At 44.3% G+C, this 12432-nt stretch overlaps 1 protein-coding gene and 1 long non-coding RNA gene across 5 annotated transcripts in view; one reads left to right on the forward strand and one right to left on the reverse strand.

Annotated features, from left to right (window-relative positions):
• LOC105697943 (filamin-A) overlaps positions 1–12432 on the forward strand; it is a 38900-nt gene that overhangs the window by 13838 nt on the left and 12630 nt on the right. Inside the window, exons 4-16 of one of the 4 annotated variants that reach the window (XM_012421689.2) lie at positions 521–648; positions 1057–1071; positions 1724–1862; positions 1945–2229; positions 2375–2691; positions 2796–3222; positions 3291–3506; positions 3576–3963; positions 5170–5736; positions 6619–6963; positions 7043–7653; positions 7754–8052; positions 9666–9804. In XM_012421689.2, the coding sequence (XP_012277112.1) occupies positions 521–648; positions 1057–1071; positions 1724–1862; positions 1945–2229; positions 2375–2691; positions 2796–3222; positions 3291–3506; positions 3576–3963; positions 5170–5736; positions 6619–6963; positions 7043–7653; positions 7754–8052; positions 9666–9804 (3876 nt within the window). The remainder of the gene's footprint in view (positions 1–520; positions 649–1056; positions 1072–1723; positions 1863–1944; positions 2230–2374; positions 2692–2795; positions 3223–3290; positions 3507–3575; positions 3964–5169; positions 5737–6618; positions 6964–7042; positions 7654–7753; positions 8053–9665; positions 9805–12432) is intronic. The other 3 variants (XM_012421690.2, XM_012421691.2, XM_012421693.2) reach the window with 3 other exon arrangements.
• LOC105697948 lies at positions 9943–12151 on the reverse strand. The gene is made up of 2 exons (XR_001103893.2): positions 12042–12151; positions 9943–11833 (listed from the first exon to the last, which is right to left on the reverse strand). It is a non-coding gene; the product is annotated as an uncharacterized LOC105697948 (long non-coding RNA).

Here is a 12432-nt window from a genome sequence, read left to right on the forward strand (position 1 = left end):
GGGCGCATCGAGTGGGCCAATTTATCCTTAATTACCCCCCGAGGGGAATTTAAATTACTGGATGCTCGTGCGACCCTTGGACGTGGTCCCTATGGACCTTACTCATATTAAATTATTACGGACCGCGAACTTTGTAGACGTCGAGGGACGACAAGGAACGCCCCGATCTTCGGTCTACTTGCAACAGGTTATCCTTGGGAGGCAGGTCTAGAGGAGCCATATTTTGGACGCTAGTGTTCGCTTCCATTAATTCGGCTATTTTCCCTTGAGCGAAGAGGCGATGGAACATGGCCTTGAAACGTGTCACCAAATGCACAGCCAGTCCGCCAACCGCAGGGATTCTCATTTTAGGGTACCGGGCATGGCCGCGAAATAAGTATAGTTTGTAGGCCCAAGCCGCTATGACGGAAAATGACTCGGATCTGTCAGAATTTTTATATAGAATTATCCCAATTTGTTTTAATAATTGTAAGCGCTTTAAAATTTTATATGAAGCTTAATACTCGGTTGATGTTTTCAGCTTATCAAACCGGAAGAAATGGTCAATCCGAACATCGACGAGATGTCGATGATGACGTACCTGTCGCAGTATCCCAATGCCAAGCTGAAGCAAGGGGCACCATTACGTGCGCGCACCAATCCTAACAGGTACATTAATGGATGATTTATGACCGAAACGATAACGTTGTCCAATATCGAAACGTCAAATCGACGGCGACCAAGTCTTACCCGATTGCATCACGGTCATTCGCTCGACAGTGGTGCTAAACCGTTTACACGTTTAAAATTCTAAAAGGAATAATGAATACGATTTTGCCCCTGAAGCACCCATTATGTCGGCGGTAAATTCTATAAATAATTTGATGCAATTACCTTTCACTTAAAATTCCTGCTATCTTATCGGCTGTAAATGCTCGGGTGGATGATGGTATGACAATGGAATCGACTGATTTCGGTCGTCGATAACATCGTTGATCTTGCAAAAGTTATCTCTTTGACGATGTCTCGTCTCCTCCGCCATCGAATTAATCGATTTATTTCATTTCTCGGTCGCAGCGTGCCTCCACCGCGGTAAGCTTTACGAATTACCATTGAAGCTTGATGGACATGACGTTTTGCGCATTAATCTTCGGCATAATTAAACTGGCGCATCTTCGACAATTGTTAATATTTTTCGCCTAGTTCTTTAATACTTTAGGACTCCGTTTGACGATAATTTTGTCTAACCCGTTCTACGTTTCGGCTCGGTGTCGTTTAACGCGCGGACAGCGCATTTCGAACAGATTTGGATTTTTCTGTGTGCGAGTGTGTCGTAACACGATTAGCGAGGCGACTTAGAGTTTTCATTGGCTGCTGGCTACGCACTCGGAGTTTAGTTATCGATAAGTGTACACCTGGCTTATCAAGGATGTCAAAAATTGCGCCGTGCAACGTTTTAAGCTTGCGGATTCTCGTCCTGCCATACTTGGGAAATAAACTCTGTCGTTATCGGACACGGGAGAGAAAACGTCGCGGTAGTTAACAGTTTTGGACACACATCGTAATTTTCCTCGAAATTTTTATCGGCAAAAATCGGTTTCCGCCGTAGTACTGCAACGAATTAATGCTTATAACCGATTGGCATATTGACTTAGATTATTAGTTTACGCCTTCGATAGCAAAGTCGTTCGCGGTCCATTCGTGTAGCAGTGAATTGATCGAGTGTTATTGACTTAATCGATAGAGTTCGAGCTTACGGACCAGGAATCGAGCCTACGGGGCCGATCGTGGATGCTCCTGCAATTTTCACCGTTGAGACCTTCTCCGCTGGGAAAGGAAACGTCGAAGTCACCGTTGAAGATCCTAAGGGCAATAAAATACCGGTAAGATGACTTCCGTTATCTTTTTCATGGCAATATTTTAAGTTACTGCTGAACTTATTACGTCTCCTTTTTCTTTCATTAGGTCGATATTCGATTCAACAAGGATAGAAACTTAACGTATTCAGTTTCTTACACACCCAAGGGCGAGGGACCGCACAAGATTAAGATTTTATTTGCCGGAAGAGAGATCCCGAAGAGCCCATACACCGTACACGTCGAAGGTCATGCAGGTGATCCCTCTAAGGTCACTGCAAGTGGTCCCGGTCTTCAAAAAGATAGCGTCGTGGTCAACAGGCCAACTTTCTTTGACATTTTTACGAAGGATGCTGGAAGAGGCGTTCCCGAAGTTATTATCCTTGATCCTCAGGTAAATCGTTATAATCATTAAATAATCCATCATTCTGTATCTACCCATCGTGTTAATCGTCATCATGTCGTAGATGTCATGAATTTATTATGCGTATGTAGGATTTTTAATTATTTTCAATTGTTGATCATATCATTTTTTGTAGAATTCAAAGACTACGGTTCCTGTGAAACTGCGACCGACGTCGCAAGATATATGGAGATGCGAATACGTCTCTCCTGTGACGGGACTGCATTCCGTAAACATCTTCTTTGCTGGAAAACTTATTCCCGATAGTCCTGTCGGTGTGAACGTTGCCCCCGTTTCGGATGCAAAGAAATGTAGAGCTTACGGCCGTGGTCTCTTGCCAACTGGCGTTCGTGTCAAGGACGATGCCGACTTCGTGATCGTTACAAAGGACGCCGGAGAAGGAGTGCCTGAAGTTAAGGTCATCGGACCGGGCGGTGTTAAATTACCAGTCCAGTAAGGATGCGACATATTCTAACCGAGTATATTGTCAGGGACAATATCGAGTTTGTGAAGTTTTCCAACTTTGGTCATATGTTAATTTTTCTATTTATTTCTAGACTGGTTAAGGTTGACGCGAACACTTACAAGAGTTACTATACACCGGTTAAGGAAGGGCGTCACGTGGTCATGGTGACGTTTGGTGGAAAAGAAATTCCTAAGTCTCCGTTCGAGGTCAACGTCGGTCCGTATAAGGAATCGTTAATTCGAGTTTTTGGACCGGGTTTGCACGGTGGTATCGTCGGTCATCCCGCAAAGTTTACCGTGGATACGAATGGAGAGACTGGTGCACTTGGCTTTTCCATCGAAGGGCCTTCTAAGGCAAAGATAGACTGCAATGACAACGGTGATGGAACTGCCGATGTTTTCTACTTGCCCACTGCACCCGGACAGTACGCTGTTCACGTCCTATGTGACAACGAAGATATCCCAAAATCGCCTTACATCGCAAATATACTTCCTAAAGCAGATTATGATCCTGACAAGGTCGGTGACTCTCGCAGCGAACATTTTAAACGTCCGCGATGGTAAATTATAATCATACAATTTTACAGGTTGAAGTTCATGGACCGGGAATTCAACCAGAAGGTGTATCGCGAGATAAGCCAACGCATTTTACGGTAGACGTAAGAAAAGCTGGACAAGCACCATTGGAAGTTCTTGTTCAGGATGCCCTCGGTAGAGCCGTTCCTGTTAGACTAGATGACAATCAAGACGGCACGGTGCAGGTTCATTACACCCCCACTTCGGGTTCTCAACACATCATCCTAGTGAGTGTTCCTGAGATCCATATTTAATCGTCCTGTGAATTGTATTACTCCACACGGTTTATTCCACAGGTAAATTATGGGGCGGTAGCGACGAAAAAATCTCCTTACAGAGTCAAAGTCGCGTCGCCATTGAATCCCGCAATGGTATCGGCATTTGGTCCTGGTCTTGAGAAGGGAGTTAAATCTAACACTCCGACGCATTTTAACGTGGACTGCCGAGAAGCTGGACCCGGTGAACTGGATGTCACTATTAATAATAACGAAGGTCGAGACCTCCCCATATCCGTTGCCGATAACGAGGATGGAACGTATACGGTAGATTATGTAGCACCTCAGCCTGGGAATTACACGGTGAACTTAAAGTATGGCGGCCTCAAGGTTCCTCAGTGTCCGCTCAAGGTGAACGTTCAACCACACGTCGACGTCTCGAAGATCAAAGTCGACGGACTTGAACCTAGTAAGTATTTCAGATCTCGGATCTTCCGAAATCTTCCGAAAAATGGTAATCACCCAAACAGATGATTTCCAACCGATTTTTTTTTCGTAAAAATCGTGCAGCTAAAAAAATTTTTTCGTTGGTTCTGGGAAGCAGTTTGAGGAATTAATAGAACATAATTCCAATATTTAGCTCTTGAGGTGCACTTAGTGATTTAACGTGTGGAATAATTTTCTCAGATATCACACGTATGCGCATCGAGTACCGCACTGATTAGGCTTACGTTAAAAAATACATACACCCCATAAACAAATTAACAAAAGCTACAATGTAATTCACTAATGCTGCAAACACGCAAGGAGCTTCGCAGCTTCGGGATGTTTACGGCGAGGTTTCGTTAACCGTGGATTACGTTTCCTTGGCGTTATTCTTGATGAAGTTATTCCTAATAGATTTCTAGAAAAGACAAGTAAGAATTCTTCTAAATGATGAATTTATCTTGTGTTCTAATCTGCCCGTAATTCTCTAGCTAAAATAATTTCCGTGAAAAAAGCGATAGAACTGTTTCGAGAAATGTCGGTATTGCCAGAGAATATTTTAGTATCCACGCGTATTCCTATTTATTTGACTTCAATCACGTAGCCTTGGGGAATATATAGGTCGGAGTCGTCGAGAAGCCATCGCCGGAAATTCAGCTGGAATGCAAGCGTTTATTTCAGTCCGCGAGAATTCAGAGAGCAGTTTCGCGTTTCATCTAAGAATATTGTGACTCCGTTTCAATGACATTTAGACGTAAGAGACGGTACATCCGGTTTTATAGTAACGGTTAATCGCATAAATCATGCAGCTTTGTAAGTTCTCTTACCGAAATACAAAGGGAAAAGAAGGCAAAATTTTTCCCCCGCGCATCGGCAGCTTCAAACGTGCCGCGTTGTCAAAACTCGGCATACAAGTCAATACAAAAACGCTCACGGTGTAAACACTTTTTCTCATCACGGCAAAATGTTTAGCCAGCTCTAACTCGACCTATTTCTGGCTTTGAAATGAGTTTTGCAGCTGTCTCTTGTGAAGGAACTCTGGAACTCTTATTTCTCAGGACGAAATATATTTCGCTCGCCGCCAGCCGGATTGCGCGAGGTAGACGGGCTTAGGTCAGCTTAGGTCAAGGAAGGGAAAACAAAAACCGTCGGTTTAACTAAGTCGCAAATCTACTCTGGAACGCCGTAGCCGCGCCGGTGAACAGCCTGCAGCAATTCCGCGTGATAACGCAGGACGCCGGGAAGGCGGACTTCCAAGTGGCGATCACCACGCCTTCCGGGAACCGCGTGAAGGCGCACATCATTCCGACGCACGAGGGCTTCCTGGTGAACTTCACGCCGACGGAGCTGGGGGAGTACCTCCTGGGCATCAGTTTTGGCGGAGAACCGATCTCCTCTATGCCTTACCGGCTGACCTGCGTTCACGGCAGCGATCCTGGCAAAGTCAGAGCATTCGGCCCCGGGCTTTCTCGCGGCCTGGTGAACAAACCTGCGGAATTCGTCATCGACACTCGTGGAGCCGGCCAGGGCGGTCTCGGAGTCACCGTCGAGGGGCCTTGCGAAGCTGCCATTAACTGCCGAGACAATGGCGATGGCACCTGCTCGGTCGCTTATCTGCCCACCGAGGCGGGGGACTACGGTATCAACATTACCTTCAACGACCAGCACATTCCCGGATCGCCCTTTCAGGCCATCATCCTGCCCGAGGCCGACCTCTCCAAGATCAAGATGTCCGGAAATGGCATTCAGCCCCACGGTTAGGAGCCGCGTGCAGATCGTTTAGTGTTTCCACGATTGGCATGCGACCTTGTGATGTAGATTTCAAATCTTGAGCCATTGTATATGTAAAACAATCAGAACTGCGCTTAACCTCGTGCGGTATTTACACCGCAATTCTGATTGATTTTTCATCCTCGACATGTGACGCGCCGTGCTCTATGTGACACCACGTGCTCGGTGAGACTTCGGTCTTACTCCTCGTGCAAGAGCGCTGTCGAAGCTTACTTTACGGACATTTCGAATAAATGTCATAAAAGTGATATTGGGCTTGAAAGTTCAACAATTGTATTTTACCGGCCGATTATCAAAGACAGCATGGTTTTAATATTGTTTCTGTTACTAATTGCTCGCGTGCGGTTTTTTCATCCGTTAATTTGGTTTTCCTAATTTTTTTTTTTTTACGAAATTAGAGCACACCCTTAATAGAAGACAATTTGTTAGTGTACGATTAAAATTAGAGTTATTATTCCGGAGTTTGATTTTTAATCATTCACTTCAGTGTTACCCATTGTTAGTGATTTTGTTTAATTGCTTCCTGCATTGTGAGGCGGCTACCGAGGCGTGAAGACCTTTCGCGTATGAAGGCTCGCTCGAGGACTTCCCGTGTGTAATCGTTGACTCGATCTTAACACTGACATACTGACACACATATTGTCGTTGTATTATTTCGTACAAGTCGAATTTTTAGATGTCCTAATTCCCAGTTTGCTTGGAAGGTTGAAAGAAACGTGTAACCGCATGGTCATCATTATTCGAAATTAGCACGATATGGGATAGAAAAAAAATATTCCTTCCCACGATGTGTAACCGCTGCGCCATTTTAGTACAGAATTTGTGAAAAATTCTTCTTTAATTGCAGGCCTCTACATCGATTGTCTTACGGAGTTCACCGTTGATACCAGGGCCATCGCTAAAACCAAAGGAGAGGATGGAAAAATCTCGTGTACAATTACTAATCCTAGTGGTGGGAAAACTGAAAAGACAATTACCCCTCAAGCCGATGGAACTTATAGAGTTAGCTACACTCCATTCGAGGAAGGTCGACATACTATAGATATTTTGTACGACAATTTACCGGTACCGGGCTCACCGTTCTCGGTCAACGTTAAACGTGGATGTGACCCTAGTAAATGTCGAGCTTATGGGCCGGGCCTTGAAAAAGGATACGTCAATCAGCCGAATAAATTCATGGTAGAAACTAAAGGTTCGTATAGTCTGTACCGAGCGGTTTATAAGTTTGCCGTGTACCCTCGTACTACGATTGTTCCTTTCCAAATTTATAGGAGCTGGAAATGGTGGTCTGGGTTTAGCGATTGAAGGTACGAGCGAAGCAAAAATAACATGCGAAGACAACTGCAATGGCTCCTGCACCGTAGAATACGTACCACCCGAGGCCGGTGATTACGACGTGAGCATAAAATTCGCCGATCAGCATATTCCGGGGTCGCCGTTTAAGGTCCAAGTAAAAGATGAATCAAATGCCACTGACGTAACGGCATACGGTCCCGGTCTTGAACCGGAAAAGGTTCGGGAAGGAATCCCGGCGAAGTTCATGGTGGATACGTCGAAGGCCGAATCCGCTCAGCTGGACGTGAAGCTAAAGACCGACAAGGGTCAAGTCCAAAAACCAGAAATAAAAAATCGAGGTGATGGAATATACGAAGTCACCTATCAGCCGCCACCAGCGGGCAGCAACCTCCAGATTGGCGTTATCTTTGGTGGTCGAGACATCGACAGAAGCCCATTCAAAATCAAAGTCAACCCAACCGTTGAACCAAACAAGGTCGTTCTTTCCGGACCTGGAGTTGCACCCAAATGTACCGCCTCTTTCCCTACCGACTTCATAGTCGATACGTCGAAGGCTGGATACGGTGACCTTGAAGTTCAAGTTCTGGTAAGTGAACTTTGGTAATGATATTGGTTGGTAACAAAATCAACCCATATTAAGGTACCGTCATGGATGCATTTTAATGTTGAATTTAATTTTTTCCCAGGGTCCTGACCAAGTTCCGCGCAAGGTCGGTGTTCAAGATATCGGTGATGGGAAATTTAAAGCTACGTATTTGCCGGATGATTGCGGTCGTTACAAAGTCAACGTCAAGTATGGAGGCAAAGAAGTACCCGGAAGTCCAGTTAGCGTACAGAGCGTATCTACGGGGAAGGCTGACCGGTGCAAAATTAAGGAAGGCATCCAACACACCTTGGCGCAAGGCGAAGAATATTGCATTACCGTGGACACTGAAAATGCAGGTCGCGGTGCAGTCACCTGTCGCATCAGATCGACATCCGGGAGGTAAGAGTAAATATAAATATATCCTACAATTGCGCAATGATCCCGACGGCAAGACATCGAAATCACCCTAGAAGAAACGAAGTACAAGATTTTATTGCCTGAATTTTTTTTTTTTTTTATTCAACTCTGTGAGTTATGTGATATTGTATTATAATACTGGTGCAAGAAGAATGAGGATGGAGGAAGTGAAATGGTACCAATGCGTTATAGGAAGTATAGCTAGATGCAACGTTTATGATTTCGAAACTTGGTTGCAACGGCCAGAACTTTGGCATGTCGGTGGTAGGTAATTTTTTTCTGGCGACTAGTCGCAGCAGCTGCAACTTTTGGTACCAAAAAGCGACTAGCTGAACGAAGCGACTGGTTGTCAGGGTCTTCCCGAGGCAAACAAAACTGCTATCCAATTAGTATATGGCATATTAAGCGAAAACAATGCTGCCATAGAATTTATCAGCCAAAGGACAAATTGTCCGTTGTGGAGCTGTTGTAAGCTGAGAAAGATTTGTCGACTGCAGCTTTTATCTCGGAATTAAATATTATTATAGCGGATACTTTAATATTTTTAATTTATTGGTAGACTGTTATCTTTATAAGAGTGGGCGGGAAATGATTCACCGAAGGCGTTCGAAAAAGTATGGGAGAAAAAAAAATATATCACGCGATTAAATATAGCCATGTTATATGGAGCACGGTGACCTTATAAAAATAAGTGAAACCTCATCCGCCAGGTTCATTGCGCCAAATCGGTGATATTCGAGGAAAAAAAAAAAATTCATGTTGATCAATATTTATGAACGCATCCAATCAACTTTTTTCTATCACAGGGTAAAAGTATTTGTTTTTCGTGCATAATGTATTGCATAACAAAATTAAAATATTATAGCATGGTCGTGCAACATTTTTTTTTATGTGTGGATCGGTGGATATTTAGACAATATCATTAATACTCTTATTCCGAAGAGCAGCTGGTCAGCCACTTGCCGCTATTAATAATTCTCCTGCCACGATTCGAGCTGGCAGTGGAATTTCTCACAAGAGGATGGTAGGATTAATGCGTTTGGCATTATCGAGCAAAGATAAAGTACATTCCTCGGGGCAACAGTGAAGCAATGTTCGTTTATCTGCAGTAAAATTGTTTAAGGGAATTACACACATAGTTGACCGAATGAGTTAAAAACGACGTATCGGATTACAAGTACTTGAGATACCGTTGCAGCAAGTCTTGCCAAGTTCGACAATAAACTCGACAAAGAGAGCATTAGAAATTAGACTCTCGTAATTAATCGAGATATACATATTCGGAAAAGTGTCAATCTTCCGTTTACCTAAGTGCAGATCGTTTGCGATGCTATTAATAACTAATGGGTTACGTGTTCAATGGACTGTTATGCCATTTATGAGTAAACCGTTTCGCAAAGTGGCGCAGGTCTATTTTCAGAAATAAGAGATATGACTCTCCCAGGGGGTAGTTGGGCTCCACTTAACTTACGGAAGTAATCTGGGAACTTTGTTAGTTTAAGGAGTAACATAAACTTCGTAAAGTCAAATATACTCGAGCAGGCTGACTTTAAAAATTTTTTAGTAATATTTGGGTATCGATTTATTTTTTGCAGTGAGGTGGTCGACATCGATATTGAGGACAATGGCGATGGGACGGTCAATATTTATTACACCGTGGCCGATGCAGGGGAGTACACTTTGAGCATAAAGTTCGGCGGTCAACCAGTCCCAGATGGCGTGTACACCTTTACCGTAAGTACACAACTCTCTTTGCAGTTATGACTATGGCCCGTGATTAATGTGTCTGTACTCAACAAGCGGAATGTCGTAAGTCAAGCTTAAACGAAGTCACACTAAGGTGAATAGTGTTCTCGCCAGAGAGCCAACAAATCTCACAGGACAAATTTTCTTGGAACCATACTTTTTTACAGTGAATTATGATACTCTAAATTATCATTAAACTAAATTACAATAGAATTCTGTTAAATCGGCCCGTTAAAACAATTCTCCGGTAAATAAGCTGAAATGTAGCAATCCCGAAGGAATTTCACCGTACGGAAATTAATTTTTTTTAAAAAGTGTAATCATAAAGTAATAATCTCAGATTTTGATCCCGTTCAGAATAGTGGGTAGTTATTCAGCGTTCTCTCGGCCGGAATAACCCGACTGTGTTAATGGATGACAGTGTTCCGATATATTACCGTCAAATGAGAGTTATGTCGAGCACGTAAATTCTCTTAATGCACGAAATTATAACAACGTCTATTATCGAGATAGGTAATTCGTTTGAACGACGAAGATTTTGGGTTGCGCAATAAGTTCTATTCGGTATCTCCCTGCTTTCGAGAGAGATGAGGAAAAAATTTTTCTTCTCTCCCAGATGAAATTTTTGCCATTTTCAATGACGTTTACGGGCGCCTTAACGACGCCTGTTGTCGCAGACTTTCGTCTTTCGAGTTTCCTCCTCTGAGCACGGGCCATTTCTTCGGCCGTTGATCGTCGTCCAAGACAAAACGTTCGTCACTTCTCTGACATACCTACATCTGACATACGGACCCTCCAAGACGACGAGTTGAAACGGTGGTGACGACGTCTCTCCATGCGTTCCTTAGGCGTCGCCTCTCGGGTTTCATCGGGGTGGCCCATATGTGCCGGAGGGAAAGACCAACCAAAATAAAAAAAAAAAAAACACCGATTCAAGGGACAACATTGGAGAGGAAGAAAAAATTGACGAAGATGGTAGAATCGCAGAAGGCGGCAAGATGGAATAAAATACGAAGCGAATTGAGTGGAACGCGAAGATGCTCGAAACCACCAAGATGGCGACCGCGACCAAGAAGACGAGGGTCTGGGTGAACGCGCGTTCACTTTCGTCGGTCGTACTTCTAGCCCTCGGAGGTTATGTCTTCCCGCTCCGGGTAGGTGGGGAGTGTAGCTGGCTAACTATAGAGACATGCAAAACAGAAGCAGGACATTGTCGCGGAGCCTCCAGCGACACAGTTCCCGCCGAAGAGTCATCGGGACCGCATCAGGCGATTGGTCGGCATCGGTCAGTATTGTTGGGCCCGTGATCGACTCCCATCACCGACCTCCTTGTCGACGCCTTCTGCAACACGCATCGGTCACGCTGCGTGGACGAGGGTCCGCCCCGGATTTGCCAAGTATTAATCTTGACGCCCTCGGATAGCGCGCGTCCGTCGACTTCCGGACTTGACTTCCTGTAGGTGATTTCCGTTCGCCCGATCAGCAGCCATTAACTTCTGTTCGACTTCCTGGACCACCTCGCCTTAATTGAGACGTCGCAATATGATTTTTATTATTAGCGAAATTAATTTAGCCGATATAAATTCTCTTCGTAAAAAGGTGATTTCCAAAAATCACTTTTTTTTTTTTAACACGCTGGGGTCAGAATTTCTTTTTAACGGAATCCTCACAATTTCAATTTTCTACGAATCTTGTCCTGCAGCAAGGTGTACGGTAATCCTTCAAGAATTATCAAGGTGCCATTTTACTCCGAGGTATAAAAAAAATTCTTCCGGTATTAGCTATTCGGTAGAAGTGGCTTGAAGTATAATTAAGTGGAAGGTGGCTGGTCGGGTTAAGCGTTGAAATTACGATCCTAGTAGAACGAACCGAGTTGGGCCTGACGTCAAAGTGGAGGAAGCCTCATTAGGTCGGACATGTTCTCGACGGCGCGTCTCTCTAGTAGTAGTTGTAACACCCAGTTCCAAATTCTGTGGGTCCTTCCATTTCCGTCACTCTCCTCTTCGATCTTCATATTCTACGGTCGAAAATTAGATAATTGCGAATCACTGTATTTTCGCAAATGCATTCGACGTTGCGATATATCTTGATCGGGTTTTCCGCCTACTGTCCTAATTATTACGGAACTCGCTAATTATCCCGAGGAATTATACGATTTCTAAATTTTTGGTTGGTACACTTTTTACTTAGCCACAGGGACTTTTTGCAGATTTCCGTGAACGCACTAGGGCAGATTGCAGGATTACAGTTGTTTTGAAATCCAATCTTCTTCCCGTGTTCCCGTAGGCTGGGAAGCCTAGTAGCCTGAGAAGTCTCAGACTATTTCGAGTGCCGGGTGAGCTTTCCCAAATTTATAAGCACGAAAGGGAGAAAGAGGGAGAGCAAGATACGCAGAGGGGGTGAGAGAAAGAGAAGCACCGAGAGGAGGAAGCAGTGGGTGGGATCGAGGCGACCGCGGAATTAATGTCGTCGGTTAAATTAAACGTCGTACGCCGCCACTCCCAGCGGCCGTTTTCTGCGATGTTACTCGCCTTTACAATGACTTTCCCTCATCTCGAGAATTATCCGACGACTCGTAAAGCGTTCAATTTCGCGCTCGGGATGTGAAAATTTGTC

This window comes from Orussus abietinus, unplaced genomic scaffold (genome assembly GCF_000612105.2).
Source record: "Orussus abietinus isolate OABI.00-Male unplaced genomic scaffold, Oabi_2.0 scaffold1, whole genome shotgun sequence".
Classification (NCBI taxonomy): Eukaryota; Metazoa; Arthropoda; class Insecta; order Hymenoptera; family Orussidae; genus Orussus; species Orussus abietinus.